The 27897-nt window shown below is 34.0% G+C and overlaps 2 protein-coding genes across 2 annotated transcripts; one reads left to right on the top strand and one right to left on the bottom strand.

Annotated features, from left to right (window-relative positions):
- Positions 1 to 5207: 5207 nt before the first annotated feature.
- LOC138712979 (uncharacterized) lies at positions 5208 to 10332 on the bottom strand. The gene is made up of 3 exons (XM_069844660.1): positions 10269 to 10332; positions 6726 to 7041; positions 5208 to 5670 (listed from the first exon to the last, which is right to left on the bottom strand). Exons 1-3 carry the CDS (start codon positions 10308 to 10310, stop codon positions 5303 to 5305), a joined length of 726 nt encoding a protein of 241 aa, XP_069700761.1. The 5' UTR covers positions 10311 to 10332; the 3' UTR covers positions 5208 to 5302.
- An 8598-nt stretch (positions 10333 to 18930) lies between these two features.
- On the top strand, positions 18931 to 26009 carry LOC138712978 (uncharacterized). Its single transcript, XM_069844659.1, has 3 exons — positions 18931 to 19041; positions 20893 to 21154; positions 25550 to 26009. Exons 1-3 carry the CDS (start codon positions 18991 to 18993, stop codon positions 25975 to 25977), a joined length of 741 nt encoding a protein of 246 aa, XP_069700760.1. The 5' UTR covers positions 18931 to 18990; the 3' UTR covers positions 25978 to 26009.
- Positions 26010 to 27897: the final 1888 nt, after the last annotated feature.

Below are 27897 nucleotides of genomic sequence, written 5' to 3'. Positions count from 1 at the left end.
TATTATTATTATTATTATTATCATTATTTTAATTCACTTTCAGTTGTCAGCTCCTATATTCAAAGCCATGTTGAAATATGCGTGGTATGCATCAAAATTGATGAACGAGAAGTGTTTGTGTATGTGAAGGATATCTGTTTCGCAGCAGAAGTGCTTAAAAATGTGTGTGACTGTGGCCAACCTTCTTTCATTTGCTGTGCATAGTGCAGGAAATATGTATGTTTTGTGTGTTTTTATGACATCATAATGAATCGGGTACAAATGAAATGGAATAGCTGCTACACAAATAGAACAAACACCAATGACACATCTTACCTTCCTACGCGAGCAGTATTTCATTGTTTATCCTTTACAATAATTTGTTTAAAACATGATGAAGCATTCAATACATTGAGAAATATGATATATGTAAATAGATAACTGTGATCACAATATTAATCATTATTAAAAGAAAAAAAAATATAGGACCAGTTAAGATTCGAACTCAGGTTGTCTGGATAACAACTCAGCATCCAACCATATGGGCTATGCTGTTACACAGTCTAATGCTTCCCTATTGAGCACCTAACGGAAGTATGTCATAAACAATAGCCAATATTTCCAAAACGAGGGGTCATTGGCCACCCATACCAGGTATGACTTTAAACAGTACTTCTTGTACTTTCATGTCACACAATCTTATTCCATTCGGTGATATACAGAGTGTGTCCTCTCCTTGTAAGTGCATATCACAAAGCTCTTTAAAAGAAAATCCACCAAATCCCGTCTGTCATCTAATTTCAAGTGAATTACTCTCACTTGTTATGAGCGATCCTATGGGCTATTGGTTGATATCCCGTTACTGTTCAGATAAGTTTCTCAATCTTCCACTTACATCCACTCTTAAAAAATACAGGGGTTTCCAAACTTTTTTGGAGGGGAGAACTATTACAACTATAAGAAAATACTAATGAATCTTTGTGTCTAGTCGAAGAGTTTTACTGTACTATCTACATGTTGGGCAGCTTATTTTTTATGCTCTGTGTCCTGTGCCTCATCGTGGCGAGCGGGTGAAACAAAGAATGATGCATGCCCCAAAATGATTAGTAATATCAAAACAGTCCTTACAAATGTTGGTTATTTAATTTGCTCTTTAAGCGAAACATATAGAAATCATGCTGTGATGCATATAATTTCTTAAACTATAAAAACAAATGAGGATGGATCTGTTAGACATTTGGATTTCCTATGCATTAAACTTCAAGTCTTTTATGCAGTATGTCATTCACTGAGGAACGAGAAATATTTATCAGTTATCACTCTGGGTAAAGACTTTCTAGGTCTCGGAACAAATGAGTACGATAATTCGACATCAGTATATAGACAGTTATTAAAGCTTTTCCTTTTCTTCACGCTACAAATTCCTTTAACTGATGTGCCCAATGTAGAATTCTGTAAAAGAATAAGGATTATCAACAGTAATCTCACTAGAGGTTTTGATTTATCTAGAGAAAATTAAAACTCGAGTGGGATTTAATTGACTATTACACGATTAGAAGAAAGTATATAAAGATTAGAAGTAACGAATTACTCCAATACAATAAAATATTAATTGACTTACGAAAATACAAAACTGTCTTCAATTTTTACCATCTCAACATTGTAAATATTGCGCAAATAGATGACAGTAGTGTGTTATGAATAGCTGTTTTCTTATCAGTTGTGCCAACTATGGAATCTTCATTGAACTCTGTGGACGGTTACAGGTCAAGAAGGCTTTGTTGATTGTTTCATTTTTATTAAAACAGTTGCATTCCACTTCAATCATCCCGATCCCAGTAATCAACGTCACTTGACAGATGATTTTCAATAAATCTTAGTATTAAACAATCTCTGATACGTGACTATTCATGATATCATATAGCAGAAGCTCTAACATAACCTAAATAATATAAACAAGTGTTAGAAAAGTTTTAATTAGGGATGACGAAATAAACAAGAAACATTTTAATTAACGATGATGTAATAAAAATAAACATGAATAATTTTAAAAGAAACAATTATTGAAAGTAGGTACAATTTTCAAATTTGAATGTTTCAGTGGTTGGTGATTCAGTTGATGTTATACTGGACGTGTGCGTAAAAGAAGTGGACTCGTTGATGTACATGGTGTATCCCTCACTTATTCAGGATTTCCGAATGGTGCTCTTTATTTATTTGTAAATAGGGTTTCAGGGAAGATGCATAGGGATGGCCAGTGATCTTTATTAATTCTTATTCTTGAATGCCAATGTGAATCATATTTGAAAGTGCTGTGCATCGACTGGAGTGGTTTGTAATTTTCTGCTTTTTGACGTCCAGACCAGTGCAGTTTGAAATGTTGGCAAACAAAGAAACAAATGCTAGGGTAGTGATAAAAATAAACAAATGCTAGGGACGCGATAAGATTAAACAAATGCTAGGGACGCGATAAAATTGTGCGATAAGCAGCCATGATTGGTTGAAAGACGCCCTTTCGTACCGTTTTATTGGTCAAAAGTAGTGTGACGTAGTAAAAGTGTAATAGTCAATATAAATCTCTGAGAATCTTCATTGTAAGCTGGTGGTAATATTGGCCACACGTATTTCAATAGTTTAAATCTGTTTCCAATAAATACACAAACAAATCAACATTTAATATCTCTTAGTGCAAGCATCCTTCTTTGGCTAAAACAGGATAAAATGATCTATTACTAATACTACATTCAGCTATGTATTCATCTATCCATTTCCCAGTTATCTTCTTTTCTTTCCTTCCTTCCTACACACAAATATACCTACTTGCTCTCTTACCTACTTTTCCACCTAAGGAGTTTGTACAAGCCAGTGGTTATTCATAGTAAGTAATTTAGTAAATTTAACTTTTGTTTCCTAAGGTGTTAATTTTCTTTCCTGTATTTTTTCTAGAAATATTCTCCTTACAATATTCTGTGCAAGAGTCAACAAGAGAAACCGGTACGAGGAACAATGATTCATTAAAAAATAGGCACGTATGAAGTACGTATAATTACTTAAACCTTCTCTAGTTTTATTATTATAATAAATGATCGAAAGAATTTTAGTTTTGTTTAGTGCAGAAATTTAGTACGAACAAATGTTAGATTGTAAAATTATTTTGCAGAACGAAAAGTTACATTTTTTCGGATCAAATTTCAGCATATTTTAAGAAGAAACTAAAATTCTTTCAATCATTTATTACTATAATACACTGTTCTCTTAAATTGACTGAGCATATTGGGAATTAAATCAATGAAATAGCTTTCCCAAAACACCCTATGAATCAAGCACTGCAGATACAAGATGACAAGCGAGCTAAATATGTACCTTGTCTTCCATACCTCAGTGAAAAATATAGCATCTCGCTTTACAACTGGGATGTTACAGGCTTACTATTTGGAGCGAGGGGTTGTTTACCAAAATTTACATCTAATATCCTCAAATCCTTTAAAATTCCCTTTTATGAGGTTCAGAAGATTGTAATGGAAATTCTGAAGGCCTCTCTTCAAATTCTACACTATCATCTATATGTTGACACTTAAATTTTTGTTTTAATGTACAAATCGAATCATTATTTTGCTCGTTTCATTTCCCTTTATCTTTTATGTTTGTCAATTCCGGATCCCAGTGGTCAACCTCACTTGAGGACGGATGATTTGAAATAAATCTTAGTAGTTCACATAAACATATTTAATCTCGAAAAAGGAAACAAAACGAGCAAAATTTTATTAAACTCTTTTTGTTTGAAATATCTCAAAGAATAAACCCCTGAAATTAATGGCATTACATACGGTTCGCCCTGTAAAGTAGGCCTTTCCTAAAGAACACACTAATGACTGACTCATTTCCATTAATTCATTTAACGACGCTGTATCAACTACTTTTCTTATGCAGATGACACAGTTTTACTTTTTGGTGGAAAAACCTAGTATGATTCATATAATAATTAAAATAATGGACTTGAATTAATAAAAAAATGGTTTGACATAAAATATCTTTCTTTCAACGAAAATAAAACCATAATTATTCCATTCTCATTATCTGAAAAATGTAACGAACCTCCTACATCTATATTAAGTATTAAATTACATAATTCTGATTGCTGTCTTATACAGTGTAAATGTCCGATTATTAAAGAGTTCTCTGAAGTTAAGTATTTAGGCATAATTTTCGATAATAATTTAAAATGGAACCAACACATTAATTGCCTTTGTAATAAATTACGTAAAATAGTATATTATTTTGTTTTATTGAGGAATTACTTGTCAATAAGTTTATTACGCACAATATATTTAACTTTATTTCAACCTGTAATTATGTACAGAATTATAGGATGGGGTAGCTCATTTAAATCCAATTTTAATCAACTTTATTTATTACAGAAGAAAATAATTAAAATATGTCTTCATAAACCTATTGATTTTCCATCTCAAAATTTGTTTATAGACTTTAATGTACTTAACGTAAGACAAATTTATTATATTGTATTAATAAAATTCATGCATAAAAATCTAAATAATTTTGAATTGTATTCTCATAGTTATGAAACAAAAGGTATGAATTCTTTAAGATTGTTTGAACCAAAATACAACACTGTTACAGTATTTAATCATAGTAGTAATTTAGGCCCAAGAATATATAACAAATGTATATTTAAATATCCTAATCTTGTCAATTCTAATAGTTCTAGTATTAAATTTAAAAAGTTATGTATGGATTTTATAAAAATTGAAAAATTGTAAATTTAAATTTATATACTATAATTGCATAGTAGACATAAGACAAATTGTATTGTATAATTATTAATTTCAATTCAGGAATCCGCCCCTGAGCACGAGTTCTATTCTTTCAGGGGCGAGCTGAAGTTTTTCTTTATATATTATATTTTATGTTAAAATTATTAGCAAAATAATAAATAAATAAATTTGGTGTCGATTAAATTGGTGAAAGCGACATGATCCAGAAGATTCACCAGGAATTACCTGTCATTTGCTTTACAGTTGGAGAAATTTCTGAAAAAACCAATGTAGGTAATCAGGTCAACTGCAAATCGAACCCACGCTCGAACACAGCATCTGATCAACAGGAAAGCGCTCTATCGCCTGAGCTATGCCGATATTACCAAAGTACAAATTCAAATATTATTTTAAAAGGATTTTTTTAACTAAGAAGTAGGTCAGTGACACATTGAAATGGATGAATGCCTTTATTAATACAAGTTTCACTACATATTATACTGATTAAACACAGGAAGAAACGTTGCCATGGTAATGCTTAAGATGAACGGCTAGGCTTGATAGCACTGCCATGTGGTGTCGATGATGTCCACACACTCGCTGATGGCTTTGTCTTGAACGTTGTTGGTGCACCCAGTGAAGTTACCAACCCGTGATGGAACCTGCCTCCTGTAGTCTGCCATCACGCTCAGAATGGCGGCCATCAGCTTGTCCCTTCCGTCGAAGACCTGCACACCCACTGTGTTCAGACAGTCTGCCATGCCGTCGCTGTTGTTCTGGTTGGTGTTGACACAGTCTGTGACGTTGCCATCAGCAACACCCAATCGCTCTTGAGCCAAGGCGACCAAATTGTCGAGAGTCTGGTAGTACGGCTGCAGATCTGCAGACGCGTTCTGCAGGCATACCTGGATTCCTGGTCCTAACAACCAACAATTGAGGTTTTAGTTCGTCGGGAGAAACAAAGTTTGTACAAAATGACCAGGGAATAATTTCTTAAATGTCCATCAATCTGGCCCATTAACACACAAACCACAAGTTTTTAAGGCGATGAGCTACTGAAATTTCTAAAATCCACAATTTTTTTTAGCTAGAATGTAGACATTTTTACTGAATGTGCATATCGATATACTCACATGGGGGCAGATAAAATTTCTTCCATCATCTTAATAATGTCAAAACTAGTGCTTGTACAGATAGTGGGAACTCGAGCTCAATTACGAGGGCCATAAAAGTTTCCCTGGGGCCGTTTACAGAAAGAAACCTAGTTCAAGCCGTTTCCAAGTTATAATTTTTTTTTTGTTTTATATAAAAGTCGTTTTTAAGGGAGCCTTAAATTATAAATAATATCAAAGTTTGACTGGATAACGCTGAAGATTCTTGGTTTTTATTAAAAAGTAGTTTTTCTACTGTACTTTCAGGTCAAACAGTAAAATGTGTACGTTCGGATAAAACTTAAGACCTGTAGCTCATTAACTGTTTTGAATGGGTGACACCTCTGGAGTAACGGTTAGCGCGTCTAGCCGCGAAACCAGGTGGCCCGGGTTCGATTCCCGTTCGGGGCAAGTTACCTGGTTGAGGTTTTTTCCGAGGTTTACCCTCAACCGAATATAAGCAAATGCTGGGTAACTTTCGGTGTTGGACCCCGGACTCATTTCACCGGCATTATCACCTTAATCTCATTCAGACGCTAAATAGCCTAAGATGTTGATAAAGCGTCGTAAAATAATCTACTAAAATAAAAATAAAAAATTGAATGGGTGTCCTTAAACTTTTTGCCGACCCTGTACCTCACAAGACGAAATTTTGTCCCGCAGAAGTTCTTTTTATACCACTAAATCTACTGACATGAGCCTGTTCCATTTAAACACACTTAAATGTCATCTATCTGGGCCGTGAACGAACCCGCACCCTACCGACTGCGCCATCCAGGCAGACAAAAATAATGACAATAATGTTAAACACAGAGGAAATTACCGGCTTCCTGGAGGATGGTTTGGTATTTGGGGTCGTTCTTGTTTGTGCAGGACGATCCATCCACGCCTGCTGCAGGAGTCTTGAAAGCGATGGCCATTTTAGTTTCGGTAATAAGAGCCAGTAGTCCCTCAGGGTCTGAACTCTGAATCTTCATACTCTGGAGCAAGTTGTTTGCATCTTGTTTTGCATTGCCAGCCATTCGTTTGAAGTTGTTGGCCAGTTTGGAAATCTTGCCATATGCGTGTTGCACCATGTCGTCAATGGAGGCGATAGGCTCGCCCGGGGCATATCCGAACTGAGTGGCAGAAGACAGGCCCTGTGGGCGTGCATATGAGTACAAGAACGAGTGAGTCCCACGAATATAGGCACATTTTTAGCACAGGTTAACGATTTACTTAAATAGAATAGGCTATTTAACTTGCTATACAACATTTTCCGAATTGCATGAAATAAAAAGTATCTGTAAATGACACAAAGTTTCCCTATTTACATATGCGACAGAAATAAAACTAAATTATAATAGTACATTATGCAACGAGCCTATAATGATAGTAATTAAGAAGCGAGTTAAGATTTTTATAAAACGAGCGCAAGCGAGTTTCATAATTTTCATACGAGCTTCTTAATTACCATTATAGGCGAGTTTCATACTACTTTTTATGCTCGACCATATTTCTAACTTGAAATTATTCAGATGTATATATTTTATTTGTATCTGACAAGATCGGAAGTGACCTTGTTCTATGTCGTGAATTATGAGATGTGCGCAAACGCGAAAATATTGATTTTTTCCGAGGAACAATAATGTCATTGACCTTGTGTAATCCCGTTAAACTTGGTATAACCTTGATTATTGAATTCGACATTGAAAAACGCGATGACAGATTTATTTGAATATTATTTACAATTAACGCTAATTATTATAGTAACAGAACATAGCCTTCTGCGACAGTATTGGATTTCCAGCATCAGTGACTTTTCGCTAATTCTGTTTCGATTGCATATCCGAGAATAATCGATACTTGCGGTTTTATAACGGTACAAAGCTGACTCGTTATTAGCTGAACACCTGTAAGCTGAGTTGATATTGGCTGAAAACACCTGAACTTTAATGAGTAGGTATGCTTTAATGACATGCATTAAAGGACTGCTACCAGGTGTATAATTACTACATTTCGGCATGACCGAGCATAAATTAATTAAAAGTCTTCCAAGTTATCCACGCTCTTATAAAATAACATCACTTTTCAAGTGACAAACATTGTCACTAGCGGTTACTGTTCAACGCGCAATAATAGAGAGTTTTCCCAATCTCTTGGTTCGCTAAACGGTTAACGCTATGTTGACGTCAGTAGTTACGTATTTGGTGACGTACGTTCACGTTCGTGAAACTTCGGAAAGAATCGTAAGGGATCTGTACAAGTTTTCCTTCTACGTAAGGTTATATTATACGATATTTCTAGCTCCGTTAAACTTTTATCATATCTTAGTTCCTATGACAATCAATCGCGCTGTGAGTTTTTTTTTAATTGATAGCACAATGTCTAAGGAAAGCATAGAGAAAAAATAGAAATGATTTTTTTTTGAAAAGTAAGAAAAAATCCTAACTTTGATGAGATCTATTCAGAACAGTCCTTTACACCTTCGAAAGTTGGTAAGCGGCAAACTTTTTTTACCTTTCACCTTAAATGCGTGATTAAAGCGATAGAAATGTTGAGAAACAACGGAAATTACTTTTAAAAGTGGTCGCTACTCAAAATATTTATTGGTTTCCGAGTTATGGATGTAGCACATACCCTATGAACAAGCTCGTGTTCCTATAAGTTACTATTTTGTACTAAAAGAACCTTAACAGATATTCAATAAAATTACAAAACTAATACAATTATTACAAAACAGAGATAAATACGAAGACCGTTTCTTTTATATGACGTCATCCCATTTTCGGCCAATGAAGTGTAATGAAATTTTGAACTTCAACCAATCACAATCCTAAATCGCGATAATTTCTGCAGCTGGAATTTACCTATCAATTTATGCATGATCGTTCTTTTGTTTAGTCAGTACCGCCAACTGTTTCCACGTAAATCAATGAGCATGAATCCATTGTATCAAATAAAGAGCGAAATCTTACTTCCCTATCTACATCTTCATCTCCTAATTCCATTGCCATTGTATCTAAAGAAAATGACACTCCTTCATAACAATATTGTTCATTTAATTAATGTATTAATCAGGTTATTTTTAATTAGACTATAAAAATGTTTAAATTAAATTATGATTTCAGCAGACAATGAAGACGTATTTCTGTTATAATAACAAAAGAAAAGCGCAGTACATGTAATTAACATTTTAAAAACCTGTATTTCGCTTTTTTCAATTGGCATTACTGAATAACATTAATTTTTCTTATTGCAGTAATCGTTATTCATCTATTTCGACTTCACAATGTGTGACTAGGTTAAGTATTCATAAATATACAATTATTTACATTTTGTAAGCGAAATTTAGGGATATATTATTTACATTTTTATTTTATTCATGAAATAGTACTATAGATAAAATTAGAGAATCAAGTTAAGAACAGAATTTAAGTTGGAATGAATAAGTATATTGAAATTAAGAAAAAGGGATGTGGATACTAAAAATATTTGCTTAATTTCGTACTTAAATTTATTAAAATCAAAATTACCTAGGTAAGGATTTTTTATCAAAATGGAGTTGAATAACTCTGGCTATGATTTAGACTAGTGGTTGAATAACATTTAGGTCCAGCTGAAGGACATACGAAATCTATTCTGCTAGAATAAAGATGTTCTTCTATATATTTTCGACGATTTTTTGTAATTATACTTCAATAAGGTATATACTGTATTTATATAGTTGTTCAATTTGGAAAACATTAAACTCGGAATGAATGAATGAATTTTTTTTTAAATCAATTTACTTGTTTAAGCAAATTTTAACCCATTTGTTCCCAAGACACTTTCAATGATTGGAATATAAACATTTCAGAATTGATATTAACCCATTTATGCCCAAATTATTTTTTATTAAAAATGTTGGTGTTTCTTATATATTCCTACTTATTGACACATAGAAACAAAATAAGACGATTATTGGTCCTCTCAAATCATTTACGCCGTAAATAATGCATGTTCCCATTTGGGAACAGTGGGAGTAAAGGGCTTAATTATCCGTTTTTGAAGCAACATCAGCGGAGAAAGTGTAAATTTTGTTTCTCCTCCGCATCCGATTATACCATACTGGATGACAGATTAAACCAAACCTAAATAAACTAATAGCAGAATATTTTTAGTAATATAAGAGCGAAGAATTGCAAACTTATAAATTGTTTTACGAAATAGGCCTAATTCTAATAATAAAAATTTTACAAAGCAGTAAACACGTGTTTAATTAGAAAAGTTTACAGTACTGGCAATCATAAACGTTTAATAAATCGTAACCTTACATCATATTTATTCCATATTCTAGATACGATCCTTTCCATCAAGACTGATTTCCTCCAAATCTCATACTTACGAATTGCAATAGGGCAATAGAAATGATGAATTTGGTTGCCATGGTTTCAATGTTTCTTCCTGCGTTCTCTGGAAGGTGATGTGTGTCTGAATGTGTGACTGTCGGTGTTTTTATATTTCTGCTTTTGCAGAAAACTATGAAATGCAAATAACTGAAACCACTGCAACCTGAGTCAATAAACCTACACGCAGCCAGTGGGCTGGAGTTATTACTCGATAAGTTGCATGATTTATTGGTTGTACAGGTGTTGCTTACCAGTTCAATCAAGGATTGTTCCGCATCTGTCGCGTGGGATTCCATCGCAGAGATATTTTACTAGTATTTGCACAAGAACAAGAAAATTCTGAATTCACCTAATTAAATTTTAATAAAATTTTATCAATATAATTTTTAATTAAAAAGAATATACATAGTGTTAAAAAGTATGGAATATTACTAATGACTTAAAATTTAATTTTACAAAAATAAGTTTTATGAAAAAAAAACTGTTGAAGATAAACCATACAATATTATACCAGTGTCCGAAAAACATTAGTTATATAGTCATACAGGGTGTGACAGTAAATTCTAATTTTTTTAAATAACATTCTATTTTAAGATGTACAGTAGCGGCAAAAAAACCGGACCGACCCTTGTAGCTGATTTCAGAGCCTTGTTCACAGTGACAGCACGATAGACTGGTAACTAATACATTCGTGGTTCGAATCCTGCCTGGGAAGGAAACTTTTTTTGTTCTTTATTCTAATTTATTCCCAATACTTTTCGATTGCAGCGATATTTTACTACTTAATTAACTTATTATTCCCAGAACATGAATTTTACCAGCTTATTTTCTAATGGCTTTCGAAATGGGCTACGTCAGCAGTCGAAACTACAACAATTTCAATAGATTACTCGCTATCTTGTGAATGCGGGCGTGGCATGCGCAGTGGCTCATTTCGGGGACTTTGATTATTCCGTCGGTCCGGTTTTTTTTTTGCCACTACTCTACATATTCCGAATTTCCATTAAATTTTACGTATGAATGCGTAGAAATTTTAGTCATTCACCCGTTTCATGTCTTTTAATTATTTATTAAACTTATTTCATGGACTTCAAGCTTGAGACAAATAAGTACGTGAAATCATGTTAAGTAGGCCATAAAACTAAATAAAACACTATCACTAACCAAACTTTACAACAGATGCTCAAAACGAGAATCATTCACAGTCTACCACGAAAACAGTCGCCTAAAAGCAGTGGCATATGCAGAATTTAGTGAAGAGAAGGATTCATTATTAAAATTGTTTACAATTTACATTATCGGGTTTCTAAATTTTGTGTAGACCTATTTTTATTACTATTATCATCATCATCATCATCATCATCATCGTCCTTGCAGGTATTAGGCCTAATGGCCTGTTAGGGTCTCCGTCCATCTTTTCAGGGGGCGTCCCAAAGATCGTCTTCCATGTGGTATATAGCGGAGAATTTGTCTTGGGACTCTGGAACGGTCCATTCTATTGACATGGTTAAGCCATTTTTGTCTATAGTGGTTGAGATATTCATAAATAGGTGTAATTTTCAATTCTTTTGTAACTGTTCATTCCTTTTGTGGTCAAGCAAGCTGTAGCTGACAGTCCTCCTTAGAAATCTCATTTCCGCAGTTGTTAGGCGTTGAACATCTGAGTTTCGGACAGTCCAGGCCTCACTACCATACATGAATGAGGACAGGTCTTGCTAGACCTTTATATGCTTTTAACCTGATATGTTTTTGGGTTTTCGTGGTTGTGAAAACCTGGTTGATGGTTCTTAAGGCTCCATTAAAGTGTTGAATATTTTCAGATATATCAGTAACAGATAAATATGTCAAATTATAACTATTATTATTATTATTATTATTATTATATTACGGTATATTTGTTAATATTATACTACGTTCTAATATAATATATTCATGAACATCCTTATAAAATCTTTGCAACGTAATTTTTTCATAGCCATCCAATTTTTAACAAACAAGTTAAATTTCATATTGTGTCGGCTTCATTTTATTAAAATGTCTGTACTAGGTGGTAGATCTCTCTATACTAAAGATAGCATTGTTATAATTCGAACATGTCGCAGCATCAAGCACAGGGATTATATTGAAGGAGGATGTCGATGTAGATTTTGTTAATCTGACAGCGAGAAATTATAAAGGGAAAAAATTATGTGTAAAAAAACTCTTCTCACAGCCCTTTTGCCATGCGATGTGTACAAGACTATTAACGCGATTTATTCGAAATCTGTGTTATTTTCCATGCAAATACCACTGTAACATGGCCATACATAGCTTACTCTATCATCCTACAAGAGATAAAAATCCAATTTTGAGCTTAATCATAATTTCAAATTACAAAAGACCAATTTTTTTTTTCGAAAACCGCTCTTCAGGGAACAAAAAACCGCTCTTCAGGGAACAAAATATCATTCGACTTTGTCATAATTCGAGATATATCCCAGAAGGATTGTAAAAGGATACCTTCCACCCTGTACATACATATACAAGAGTGGGTAATTTTAAAGTTACAAGTAATTTCATTTTACAATTCATATGTTACAAAATAAACTGTAATTTTAATTGAATCGGTCATTTCAGAAAGGTCATGAGTCAAGAAACTGAAATTTTATAGGAGAAAGAAAAAACTACCTACAGCATAAACTACCTAATTTTTAATTCTCATACGACTGTCAATGATTAAAGCGTTATCGAGGAAAATATTGCATTATAAATTTTTCATTAAAAATGTTTTGTTTGGCATAAAACAGATTTTCAAAATCAGTGATTCATGACTTTTTTGCAATGAACGTTCACATTTTACCAATTAATAAGATATATTTTTAGTAAATGTTCTAAATACATAAATTATTTAATGCACCAATATACCATGAATGAGAACATTTTTATGCGTACTATTTTCATATTATACAGAGTGATTCACAAGGATTTACTGTCCTTTACGGAGGTTATTTCTGAAGACATTTCGAACAAAAAAAAATTTAATATAATAATAGTTTCTATTCTCAATATTTTCAGAGTTACACTAATTTAAAGTTGTTTGTAAAATACGTTTTTTCTTAACTCTGTAAATATTGAGAATAGGACCCATGCTTATGATATTTTTTATACATCTTGATTACACAACGTTTAACACTGTATCACTTCGGAATATGTATGATAAGAACTTTGTGTTAAATACACTCAGGGACAAAAAAAAAACCGGACACTTTAATATTTGCTGGTATTTTGCAAAACGTTATCTTCTCATACAATATTATGGTAGCCATCTGTTGTTATGGAGACGTGTATACATTGTTTTTTGTTTTATAAGCAACCCATTACAACCAAATATTCCAATTTTGCTTTCGGAGTCTCAGCTATAACAATTTTGTCTCAACCATTTTATGCTTCATTATCGTTATCATTCGTTATTTCTTTATTTTTACATTTTCTGAGTTTAAGTGGGGTTGTAACATTTGTCTTAAAACAGGATGCGACCTGAAGATGTGGCTCGAGCTGTAGCCCTTTACGATGATGGACGCAGTGTACGTTACATTGCAAATGTTATGAATATGGCTAGAAGCACAACCCATGATGCCATAAAACGGTATAGAGAGACCCTAGAATATACCAGAAGACCAGGTTCGGATCGTCCAAGAGCTACAAATCCAAATGAAGACAGGTATATGGTATTGAGAGTTCTTAGGGAGCGCAACCTGCCAGCTACTAGTGTAGCCCAGCAATTTGTTAACATGCATGGACGCCCAATTTCGGCCAAAACAGTTAGAAGGAGGTTGAAAGCAAGTGGACTGATATCATGTAGACCTGCAACTGGTCCCAGACTTCTCAGGATGCATCGAGTTGAACGACTGCGTTTTGCAAATGATCACAGTGATTGGAGAAATGGACAGTGGAGCTGTGTTCTGTTCACCGATGAGTCCCGTTTCAATCTGTGCTCACCTGATGGACGTGAAAGAGTTTGGAGGAGGGGAGAACGATTTTCACAGTGTTGCATTTCCGAAAATGTGCCGTATGGAGGTGGTGGAGTGATGGTTTGGGCAGGAGTATGTACGAATGCTCGTACAGAGTTGGTTTTTGTTGAAAATGGAAGACTAACAGCTGATAGGTATATAAATGAATGTTTGGCTGATCATGTTGTGCCATTTGGCCAATTTGTAGGCGATAATTTTGTTTTAATGCATGATAATGCACGGCTGCATATTGCCCATGCGGTCGGAGATTATCTCCAAGAAGTGGGAATCCATGTTCTTCCATGGTCAGCAAGGAGTCCAGACATGAACCCAATTGAACACGTGTGGCACATGCTGGGACGGCGTGTTAAGAATAGACGACCGAGACCAGAATCGTTACAAGAGTTGAGGCGAGCACTTGGCGAAGAATGGGAACTTATTCCTCAAGAAGACATTGCTAACCAAATTGAGAGCATGCCAAGACGTATGGATGCAGTTATTCAAGCCAGAGGGGGTAATACCCGTTACTGAAAAGAGTTTTTAATGTTTAAGGCACGATAAAATGAAAAAAAAAACAGTTAGACCAAACGATGCCATAGTTATACGCCCTTTGTAATTTTTTGTAAATTTTCTCATCAGAGATTTTTATTTATTTTTTCAAATGTTGTCGTATAAGGTGCTAAATGGAACATTATTTTGTTTAAATGGGTTTTGTTTCATTTTTAAATAATTGGCAACATAATACAAGCAAATATAGAAGTGTCCGGTTTTTTTTTTGTCCCTGAGTGTATTATTGACGTATCTTGTTAAAGTGTTTCGACCTATTTTCGGTCATCTTCGGAACTGGTCGTTGTTGGTCTTGGCGCCTCTTGTTTCCTATGTGGGTGCGTTCGTAGTGTAGAGTCAAAGAGTGTATGTGTTTCGAAATTGAGTTGTGTGTTGAGAATATCGTTGGGGTGTGTTTTCGTGTGTCTGTATATTTTATATTGTTCTAGTGTGTTGAGTTTCTGGAAATGACATGGAAATACTGCACATCCAACCAAAAAGCCAGACCCGTGACCTCTCTGCAAGAAGTGGAAATTTCAAGCTTCGATTTCAGCACTGTTTGAAAGTTTATTCATGATCTTCTTACATAGACTGGTCGGGCTACCCCTACATCACAATGTTCATTGCATAACTCATTTTCGTAAAAAAGTTGACTCATGACCTTTTTGCAATGACCGATTCAATTATAAATAACAATACAATCTAAGCTTATAATTTGATAGCCATTCATATTTTTATAGGTCAAGTTATTTTTATGAAGAACAAATACGTGTTTAAACAATTTATATTCACTTTTGGAAGTGCTAAAGGTTTTTGAAGTTATTTGAATCCACATGTTCACGTATTTTTCTATATTTTTTCATGAGACACTACATCGTTCATAAATTCTGCCATTTTTTCAGACTTAACTTTAAACTGAACACAAATCAACTAATACTCAGAACTGAGCCTGCTACAAACTATACTCAGAATAACATGAGAAAGAACTTATAAATATGAGAATATACTAGCTTTTATTCTTACCAAATATGAGTATATACTGTATATTTTGTATAAAATGAACACTTGAGTATAATCTACTATGCTTGCATGACATAACTAGAGGCCGGATGTTTGACAAAATGCCTTTTTTTTACTGGGTGGAAGTAAATCATTATTTGCATAGATATAAATGTGATTTGGAGTAAATCAAAGTGATAGGGCCAATTTTTATTTTGCCTTTTTAAGACGTTTCTTACTAATAAATGCCTCGTTTGTCATTTTAAAGCAATATTTCTTGTTTATTTGCAATTTTCTAATTAATTGTAATGTGTATGAAATTTAAAAATTTGAAATTAAAATATTTACTAACAATAGTAAATAAAAGTAATTTATTTCGGTTCTTAATCTGCTAATAATCGTGCTTTAATACTATTGGTGTAATATGAATAATGTACGAAATGGAACTATAAAAATTGGAGATTTATCCTTCGAAGAGGTGGAAAAATTCAAATATCTTGGAGCAACAGTAACAAATCTAAATGACACTCGGGAGGAAATTAAACTCAGAATAAATATGGGAAATGCCTGTTATTATTCGGTTGAGAAGCTTTTGTCATCTAGTCTTCTGTCAAAAAGTCTGAAAGTTAGAATTTATAAAACAGTTATATTACCGGTTCTTCTGTATGGTTGTGAAACTTGGACTCTCACTTTGAGAGAGGAACAGAGATTAAGGGTGTTTGAGAATAAGGTTCTTAGGAAAATATTTGGGCCTAAGAGGGATGAAGTTACAGGAGAATGGAGAAAGTTACACAACGCAGAGCTGCACGCATTGTATACTTCACCTGACATAATAAGGAACATAAATTCCAGACGTTTGAGATGGGCAGGACATGTAGCACGTATGGGCGAATCCAGAAATGCATATAGAGTGTTAGTTGGGAGGCCGGAGGGAAAAAGACCTTTGGGGAGGCCGAGACGTAGATGGGAAGATAATATTAAAATGGATTTGAGGGAGGTGGGATATGATGGTAGAGACTGGATTAATGTTGCTCAGGATAGGGACCAATGGCGGGCTTATGTGAGGGCGGCAATGAACCTACGGGTTCCTTAAAAGCCAGTAAGTAAGTAAGTAATATGAATAATGATCGACAATCCACAGTTACAAATATAAGATTGCCATGTCTTCACGATACCAACAATCAGCTTTATATAATTTCAAATATTAAGCTCGTTCTCATAGAAGTTGTCACGTAGCATTTCCAATTATTTGCTTTCATATTTTCAAATCTTACTGTTACAATTTTGTGCTACACGTGTTTATTATTGTAGGAGGAAGAAATTTGAGTGAGGAACAGTCAGTTATTGTCGGGTTATAGAAGGTATAAGATCGGTTAGGTAGAATACCTGAATTCAGTAAACCATTGAAAAGTAAACTTCATGCTTACGTTAATGAATTTGGTGTCCATGTGTTTTAAACCGTTGGAACAGTTTTGTTATGTAAGGTTTGTGGAAAGACAGTTAAGGGGAGGCAGAGGTGAATATTTCAAAATCCACAAAATTTATCCGATTTGTTTGAAATTGATGATGGATACTACGTATGTTATTAGTAATGGACATACCAAGTTTCAACTTTCTAAGTACAATAGCTCTGTAAATATTAATAATTTTATAAAATTTTATATCGTTTGATATAAAATGCTCCATGCACCATATTGTAAGAAATTTTCAATATTTATTTTTATTTATATGTTCAGAGAAGGTATATAAATTTATTTATTTATTTATTTAATAATAACATATACATAAAAACGTTACATTAAAATACCCCGAAAGAGCAAAGCTCGTGTTCGGGGACAGTTCCGTTACATAGATATACATACTTTGTAGACAAAATACTTGAGAAAAAAGCTCACATAAAGATGATAATAAAATTAGTAAATAATAATACTAGTAATAACTGAGTGAAAAAAGAGACGATGTTTAGATTGATGGATTAATATTAAATTATTATTAGTAGTATAATTAGTGCAGGTCATGTTGATACAGTAACCGAGATAAAATAGAAAAATACACTTAGGATAGAAATAAACTTGTTTTACAATACATGGTACATAATATATATATACAGGGAAGTCTGTCATATAAATTTTTTAATTCTGGATCTGAAAATTTCATTGCTTAAAGTAGTCAATTCTGGATGAAATTTTATTATCGAATTATATAGACGTGGACCATAATTTGTACTGCGTAGTAAAGCAGCAGATGTGAAACATTTAGGTTCAACTAATTTAAGAATTTCATTTCGTCTCGTATTTTGAGCATGTGGCTGAGCTACAAATTTCATTCTATTTTTATGATAGAATTTCATTAGAGTAAATAATGATAAGTATTACTTTATTATGGGAAAAATATAGTAATACAGTTATCTTCGTTTTAATTTCATACTTTTAAGGGCACAAAATCAAAAACTAACATCGGAATATCAAAATAAAGATAATAAAAATGGAAGAAACCAAATTTTCATTTTTTCTTCAGTTTTGTTCGAAAATTTCACCTCTGCCTCCCCTTAATCACGAAAAAAAAGTATTTTATAAGTCAACATGTGTCACCTACGAAGTAAATATGTGAGGTATGTTGATATAATTTAAATTTATTGCTGAAATATATTATGCCTTTTTAAAATTTGTGCCTTTTTTAAAGATTATTGTGCCTTTTTTTTACGTTTTTACTTCCTACGTATTTTAACTGTTATAAATATCTAAACATCCAGGCTCTAGTTATGTGTATGTAGTCAAAAATGAGTAGGTACTCAAAAGTTGTTATTCTTACCAACAAGAGCATTTACTAAAATAAAATCTAGTATATACTATGTACTCATTTTTATTCTTATCACCCACTGTTATTGTCCAGTTTTGAAAATCAAATATATGTTTCAAATAGGTCTAGATGATCCTGAAGCTATACTCAACTTCCTGTATTCAACTCTCTAATTGAGAGTAATCGTATGCAGAGACATGTGCTGGTAAATATTTTTGACGTGCTCCTCGTATGAGTTATTGCGACCCTGTAATGTAGTAGCGACATTTAAGCGCTGTTTACTCAGATCGCTGGTGGGTGCGTGTCTCCGCTGTGGTATATAAATCCGTGATGCTACGACTGAGATACATCACAGACACAGAGCAACGGATATCCCGCTTCCACCATGTCCTCCACGGCTGCTATCATCGCCTTCCTGGCTATTTGCCTCTTCCAGGTAAGCTTAACATCAGTGGTTCGAGACCTACTTCAGATTCCGACGAGTTCAAGTATACTTTGTGGCGAACTAAAAAAAAAATTGGCGATCACCATAAGTAAAGATGAAAATTAATATACAGTGTGTTCATTTCTAAACTTTCAAGTCCAATTTGAATAATTTTAGATGTACACAATTTTGAAAATACCAATCTTCAAACACGTCATTTTAAAGGGAATGATAAACACAATTATGTCCATCAAAATAGTAATAATAATCGTTTCTGAGATAGTCAGAAAAGTATTTAATGAATAACAATAATAAGATTACAGAAGTTAAAAATGAATACAAGCTCCTTATAAAACTGACAATGAAAACAGAATTACACCAGTAGTTTATGGTTTACTGATAGATATCAAAAGATTCTACACACGCGATATGGTCTACGGGGCAGGACCTATGAAAACACTGTTTTCTTTTGTTTTTGTACCTGTAAATATTTTAAATATCTAGGAAAGTTCAGGATAATAGACAGGGTTTGGAATTGAGCGGGTTACATCAGCTTCTTGTCTATGCGGATGACGTGAATATGTTAGGAGAAAATCCACAAATGATTAGGGAAAACACGGCCACGGCCAATAGGCCACAATGACATCAACTTCGTCGACTTAACAGGGAAATTCAATTAATTAATTTATTTATTTATTTATTCATTCATTCTGGTGTAGTTAAGGCCATCTCTTTCACACCACCAGAAATACAAATACAATAACAGAAATAAAAAGGAATAAAAACACTATAAACAAAGTAAAGTCACACAAAAATATACACAGGTTGCAGTCAAAAACTTTAAATGAGTGATTAAGTATAATTAATTGTATCCTAACTAATTAACATAAACAAGAAACTTGCGATTTTAATCTAGAGTAAGAAACAAATCAATACTTCTAGCATTACCTAAAAAGCATTAAACAAGACAAAATTTTCCAATTTAATTTTGAATTGTGATAAAGTCCGGCAGTCCCTGACGTCATTAGGTAACGAATTCCAGAGGCGAGGTATTTCTACAGTATAGGAAGATGAGTATAAAGACGTTCTATGATGAGGGATAGAAAGAAGTGCTTGATGCCGGTTTCGAAAAGTTGTAAGAAATTGAAAGCCCGATAACAGATAATTCGGAGTAGAAGTATGCATGATTCTAAATAGAAGAGAGAGTGAATGTATTGTTCTTCGTTCCTTCAGACGCACCCATGAAAGTAACTGGAGTATTGCAGATGAATCGTATGCACACATTATGAACACGTTGTAGTCTCTCAGCTAAGAGTGAACTTACATTAGTTAGCAAGGAATCGCAATAATCAAAATGGGGCATTACAAGCGTCTGAATAAGATTATTTTTTAGACTAAGTGGTAGAAATTCTTTCATATGAAACAAGGAGTGAAGTTGAGAAAATATTTTTTTGCAATTGTGTGTTACTTGATTGTTCCAATTTAGATCGCCATCCATAAAAATGCCAAGATTTTTAACTGTTTCACTGTATTTAACAATAATCCCATTCAATGTCTTCTTGTTCAAGAGACAAACTAATACAAGTTTTTAAAAACGGGCATAATTAAAACAATTTAAATACTAAGTATTACAGATTATTAAATCAGTAAAATCATATCTGGTTAGGTTCGGCAAACAAACCTATGACGTTATGAACGTAAAAATAAATGCCAGAATTCAAAATTGATTAAGAGATAGCTATATTAATTTGTAATTATTTATTTGATTTTGGTATAATGTCATTACCGTATATATTTTGTTACATTAACTCTGTTCAGTTAGCTGTCATTGAAACTGATAACTGGGTACGTGGTTCATTGCAGAATATCGCAGGCACTCAGTTTGGGTACGCTCCCGGAGAAGCTATCACCTCTGATCAAGATATGGTCGATCACGCAAATGGTAAGATACAGAAGCTGGGAAACAATTTCAAGCGAATGGCAGGCAACGCAGTAAAGGACGGACAGAATCTCATCCAGTCTCTGCAGAACGAGTTGAAAAACCAGAGCATAGATGGAGACGTGCAGGCAATGGTGGACCAAGCTAAACCCGTGGACGTCTCCTCATGTGTCTCCAACGCTAGAAGTAAATATCGTTCATTTTTACTGTCCTTCCTATGAGAGAAAGAAAACGCATTACTTCTTCCTCTTCGTCTCATTTTAATGTCACCCATCATCGTCTTCTACAACATTGATTTAATATTTATCATTATATTAGTCATCAAAATTATTTTCTTTAGACTATCTCATCATACAAATCTATCTGCATACTCGACCTAACTACATAAATGACGCCATAACTAAAGTTAATGATGACTTGAATTCTATATCCATATGGTCGAAAACGCACGGACTTAATTTAAATGCAAGTAAATCGCAGGCAATCTTAATAGAACATCAAAGATCGAAGTGTGACAAACAAAATTTGCCACCGATAATTGTAAATAATACTACTATTCCATACAGTACGACTGTGAAGAACCTTGGTATTTATATGGATTGTCACCTGGAATGGAATGAACAAGTGAATCACACTTCCAAAAAAATATTTTCCATTATTCACTCATTAAAGCGACTGAAGCACTTTCTTCCTGATAAATTAAAATTAATCCTTGTACAAACACTCGTGAAGCCACACTTTGACTACTGCGATATTATATTAAGTAACCTAAATGCAAATTTGAGCAGCAGGCTACAACGTGTGCATAATGCGTGCGTCCGTTATATTTGTAATATTCGTAAGTATGATCATGTTTCCCCGTCTTTCCAAACTCTGTCTTGGCTAAGGCTAAGCGATCGACGAGCCCTGCATTCTCTTGTTCTCTTATTTCAAATTCTGCGCACCGCTACCCCAATATATTTGGCTTCTCGTTTTCAAAATTTATCCGCATATCATCAGCTAAGTACAAGATCTCAGCATAACAATTTACTCATTATACCCTACCACAAGACATCTTTATATTCTTCATCCTATACAGTTTTAGTTGCTAGAAATTGGAACTCGCTTCCGAGTGATATAAGGGGTTGTTGGACAATAGCTTCATTTAGGTCAAAATTACATAAATTCTTACTTAACAGATGAATTGCTGATTAATATTTGTTACTTATAATGAAACTAACATCTGTCCATTCTTATTATTATTATCTTTAATTTCTCTAAATACATTTACAAAACCTCTAATGGCAATTACATTAATATTCTCATTATAGAAATAGAAATATATATATTCTCCCTGTAACATAGTCCTAGTAAGCTTATATTAAATTAATTTTCATCATTTTACTAGCTATCTCAAATATTAAATTAATTATAATTCATTGAATTAAATTAGCTCATAAATTAAGTTACTACTTTACCTTATAGATTTATCTAAATTTAAATAAATGTGTAGTGAAGATTATTGCTGGAGAACCTTTTAAGTGTAGTGAAAATATTTGTAATTTAAATTTATGTATTGTATTGATTAAGGCTGGTTGAGTGGAAGAGAAGGCCTTATGGCCTTAACTCTGCCAGCGAAAATAAAACATTATTATTATCTATTTCGTAATAACCTTCACTATCAAAGCCTATCTACCTTCTTTTCTATATAAATCATTTTATATTTTCATTTATTACTCGGCCCCGCGTTTCGGAATGCGCGCTGGTTCGAGTCCTCATGGGGGAAGAAATTTTCTCATGAAATTTCGACCAGTTTATGGGACCGGTGCCCACCCAGCATCGTGATGCACTTGGGGAGCTACGATAGGTAGCGAAATCCGGTTGCGAAAGCCAGCTATAACGGCTGGGGAGGAACATCGTGCTAACCACACGATACCTCTATTCTGGTTGGATGATCGTCCACCTCTGATTCGGAATGTGGATGTGAGGCCAGCAGCCGGCTGGTCGGTCTGGGCCCTTCATGGGCTGTAGCGCCACGGATTAAGTTTTTTCATTATTATTTATTACTGGAATTCTTAAAAAAAAAACAAACAAAAAAACTGCAAGCATTTATAGCGGATAGTCTATAGAGTTGAATAATTTCAAGGAAAACATTTTTCCCTTGCAATTTTTCAAGCCTACTTCACAGGAAGCTTTACTTGAAAAACTAGTCTACGTTACTGTAGTTACGTTAACAGAAAACCACAATTCGAAGTCACACAGAGTTTGTGTGCACTCGATGTGGGTCTCTGGCGTCATGTCAGCTCATTCGAGTTGTGCGGATATAAAAAGAAAAATTGACACTGTGTCGGGTGGAGTTCCTGGGTAGCTCAGTTGGTAGAGCACTGGTACGTTCAACCAGAGGTCCCGGGATTGATACCCGGCCTCGGAACAATTTTTCTCTTGAAATTATTCAAGTCTGCTTCAAAGGGAGCTTTACCTCAAATAGTAGACTTGCAGTCTATAGAGTTATTTTTCATGAAATTAGTCTTTTTTTACTTTCACTTATAAATTATAGTTAAAATAAATGCATGAAGACATTTTTCTCATTAGTTTCGAAAAATGTTTTTAGAGTTACACCATGAGGTACGCAAAGGGTAATAAAAAATAGTCCACACCTGTGGAGTGACGATTAGCACGTCTGGCTGGGAAACCAGGTGGCCCGGGTTCGAATCCCGGTCGGGGCAAGTTACCTGGTTGAGGCTCTCTCCGCGGTTTCCCCCTCAATCCAATATGAGCAAATGCTGGGTAATTATCGATTCTGAACCCCAGATTCATTTCACCGACATTATCACCATTTCATTCAGACGCTAAATAACCTGAGATGTTGATACAGCGTCGTAAAATAACCTACTAATTAAAAAATAAACATAGGGAAACAAAAGACACATAGTACGTAAAGACTTATTTATTTATTCAATTATTCATTTATTTACTAGTTTAGTATTTGTTACCCATTTACTCGTCACCTCATTTATTTATTTATTTATTTATTTATTCAACTTATTCACTTATTATTTATTCACTTATTTATTCAACTTATTCACTTATTTATTATTTATTTATTTATTCAACTTATTCACTTATTATTTATTCACTTATTTATTTATTCAATTTATTCATTTATTTATTATTTATTCATTTATTTATTATTTATTCATCTATTTATTATTTATTCATTTATTTACTATTTCTTCATGTATTTATTATTTCTTCATGTATTTATTATTTCTTCATGTATTTATTATTTCTTCATGTATTTATTATTTCTTCATTTATTTATTATTTCTTCATTTATTTATTATTTCTTCATTTATTTATTATTTCTTCATTTATTTATTATTTATTCACTTATTTATTTATTCAACTTATTCACTTATTTATTATGTATTCACTTATTTATTCAATTTATTCACTTATTCATTTATTTATTCAATTTATTCGTATATTGAATTTAATTACTTATGTATTTACTCAATATATTTATATATTTATGTACTCACTAATGTATTTATTTATTTTATGTTTACTAATTAATTGATTCATTTATTTAAATATAAGGGAGACATGAATTTCGAGGTTTTTATAGTCTAATACCAGCTTAATGATATCTTGGAGCAACAGTAACAAATATAAATGATACTCGGGAGGAAATTAAACGCAGGAGAAATATGGGAAATGCCTGTTATTATTCGGTTGAGAAGCTTTTGTCGTCTAGTCTGCTGTCAAAAAATCTGAAAGTTAGAATTTATAGAACAGTTATATTACCGGTTGTTCTGTATGGCTGTGAAACTTGGACTCTCACTTTGAGAGAGGAACAGAGATTAAGGGTGTTTGAGAATAAGGTTCTTAGGAAAATATTTGGGGCTAAGAGGGATGAAGTTACAGGAGAATGGAGAAAGTTACACAACGCAGAGCTGCACGCATTGTATTCTTCACCTGACATAATTAGGAACATTAAATCCAGACGTTTGAGATGGGCTGGACATGTAGCACGTATGGGCGATTCCAGAAATGCATATAGAGTGTTAGTTGGGAGGCCGGAGGGAAAAAGACCTTTGGGGAGGCCGAGACGTAGGTGGGAAGATAATATTAAAATGGATTTGAGGGAGGTGGGATATGATGGTAGAGACTGGATTAATCTTGCTCAGGATAGGGACCAATGGCGGGCTTATGTGAGGGCGGCAATGAACCTCCGGGTTCCTTAAAAGCCAGTAAGTAAGTAATACCAGCTTAATGAAGTACATAAAGGTTTACGTTCTTAGGTGGAGTAATTTAATGTTAGTGAATTATTTATTTTTCTTGTAACTTTTGGAAATCATTCTCAATATGCCAGCCGCAATAGTAGGAATATTGTGCTTTTAATTAAGCAATTTCCGAGAGAGAAATATTGTCGATATTTTTAGTATCAATTTGTATTAACAAAATAATAATATCAACTACAATCGATTAATTTTAATCGATTAGTTTATTCGATTAAATATTTTTGATCGATTAATCTTGAAACAGAAATTGATCGATTAAGTCCCACAACACTAATATTAACTGAATTGACATTTACAGCTGACGCATTCAACGCCTGCGTCTCTAATGCTAATACAACCTTGGCGCCGTACTACCAACACCTCCAGCAAATGGTAGCCGCTTCGCAGAGTCTTCTGCCTGTTGCCTTCGGAAATGTCAGCGACTGTCAGAAGAACAGCGCAGGCTCTGACGCCCTGGCGACTTGCTTGCAGGCAGTTGGGGCCCAGGTCTTCGATGGAAGGGACAAGCTCATGGCTGCCATTTTAGCGGAGATGGCTCAGTTCAGGTCTAATGCTCCAGGAATCACGAATGACTTCAGATCATGCGTAAAGACAGCAAAGAAAAACATACTAGGTCAAGTACAGCAGTGCATTGACCAGAAAGAGAAGGACGCTGTGTCGCAAGTGTTTAACTTTGGAAAACCCTGTCTGCTGTCATGTATCATTCAGAAAATATTTTTCAAATGAAGTAACGCAATAAACTTTTCTGCAGCATGAAACTCTCTTGTTTTTATCTTACAAGTATAAGAGACTTCACCTGTTTTCCTTAAGCCAGGTTCAGACGAGGATAGTTTACAGGAGTCAAGTGCTTGAAGCAAGTCTACTTTCCTTCAACTTTCCCCGTCTCAAATGGTTGAGACAGTCAAGTTGTGACTTGGCGATCAAGTAGAATCCGAGTTGCCGACTCGTCAACTTTTGCAGGTATTTCTCCAGAAAAACTAATTAGACAAGGAATACTTTCCCTTGGTTCACTGGCTTCTGTGAGAAGTGTAGGTATAGGAGAATAAACGGAAAACGAAAAGGGACATACACAGAGAACAAGGAAAATACAACGAGAACGAGGGGAATTCGAAGATAACAAGGAATGCACTAGAAGAATAAGGGGAAAACAAGGAGAACAAGGGAAAATAAGATCAAGTGCAATATAATGAGAACAGGGGAAATACAAGGAGAAAAATGGGAATACATGGAAAACAATGAGAATACATGGAAAACAATGGGAATACATGAGAACAATGTGAATACATGGAAAACAATGGGAATACATGGAAAACAATGGGAATACATGGAAAACAATGGAAAACAATGGGAATACATGGAGATCAAGGCGAATACAAGGAGAACAAGAGAAACACAGAGAGAACAATGGGAATACATGGAAAACAATGGGAATACATGGAAAACAATGGGAATACATGGAAAACAATGGGAATACATGGAAAACAATGGGAATACATGGAAAACAATGCGAATACATGGAAGACAATGGGAATACATGGAAAACAATGGGAATACATGGAGATCAAGGCGAATACAAGGAGAACAAGAGAAACACAGAGAGAACAATGGGAATACATGGAAAACAATGGAAATACATGGAAAACAATGGGAATACATGGAAAACAATGGGAATACATGGAAAACAATGCGAATACATGGAAAACAATGGGAATACATGGAAAACAATGGGAATACATGGAGATCAAGGCGAATACAAGGAGAACAAGAGAAACACAGAGAGAACAATGGGAATACATGGAAAACAATGCGAATACATGGAAAACAATGGGAATACATGGAAAACAATGGGAATACATGGAAAACAATGGGAATACATGGAAAACAATGGGAATACATGGAAAACAAAGGGAATACATGGAAAACAATGGAAATACATGGAAAACAATGGGAATACATGGAAAACAATGGGAATACATGGAAAACAATGGGAATACATGAAAACAATGTGAATACATGGAAAACAATGGGAATACATGGAAAACAATGGGAATACATGGAGATCAAGGCGAATACAAGGAGAACAAGAGAAACACAGAGAGAACAATGGGAATACATGGAAAACAATGGGAATACATGGAAAACAATGGGAATACATGGAAAACAATGGGAATATATGGAAAACAATGGGAATACATGGAAAACAATGGGAATACATGGAAAACAATGGGAATACATGGAAAACAATGGGAATACATGGAAAACAATGGGAATACATGGAAAACAATGGGAATACATGGAAAACAATGCGAATACATGGAAAACAATGCGAATACATGGAAGACAATGGGAATACATGGAGATCAAGGCGAATACAAGGAGAACAAGAGAAACACAGAGAGAATAATGGGAATACATGGAAAACAATGGGAATACATGAAAACAATGTGAATACATGGAAAACAATGGGAATACATGGAAAACAATGGGAATACATGGAAAACAATGGGAATGCATGGAAAACAATGGGAATACATGGAGATCAAGGCGAATACAAGGAGAACAAGAGAAACACAGAGAGAACAATGGGAATACATAGAAAACAATGCGAATACATGGAAAACAATGGAAATACATGGAGATCAAGGC

Source organism: Periplaneta americana, chromosome 14, assembly GCF_040183065.1.
Source record: "Periplaneta americana isolate PAMFEO1 chromosome 14, P.americana_PAMFEO1_priV1, whole genome shotgun sequence".
In the NCBI taxonomy this organism is placed as follows: Eukaryota; Metazoa; Arthropoda; class Insecta; order Blattodea; family Blattidae; genus Periplaneta; species Periplaneta americana.
The sequence above is the reverse complement of the archived record's forward strand: the minus strand, read 5'-3'. Positions and strand labels throughout refer to the sequence as shown.

Excerpts from the sequence above, each read along its gene's own strand:
- LOC138712979 (XM_069844660.1), bottom strand. The coding sequence starts at position 10,310 with ATGGCAACCAAATTCATCATTTCTATTGCCCTATTGCAATTC. Across the intron at positions 7,042-10,268 it reads CTATTGCCCTATTGCAATTC|GGCCTGTCTTCTGCCACTCA; the intron begins GTAAGTATGAGA and ends GCACGCCCACAG. Across the intron at positions 5,671-6,725 it reads AACCATCCTCCAGGAAGCCG|GACCAGGAATCCAGGTATGC; the intron begins GTAATTTCCTCT and ends GTTGGTTGTTAG.
- LOC138712978 (XM_069844659.1), top strand. The coding sequence starts at position 18,991 with ATGTCCTCCACGGCTGCTATCATCGCCTTCCTGGCTATTTGCCTCTTC. Across the intron at positions 19,042-20,892 it reads TGGCTATTTGCCTCTTCCAG|AATATCGCAGGCACTCAGTT; the intron begins GTAAGCTTAACA and ends GGTTCATTGCAG. Across the intron at positions 21,155-25,549 it reads ATGTGTCTCCAACGCTAGAA|CTGACGCATTCAACGCCTGC; the intron begins GTAAATATCGTT and ends TGACATTTACAG.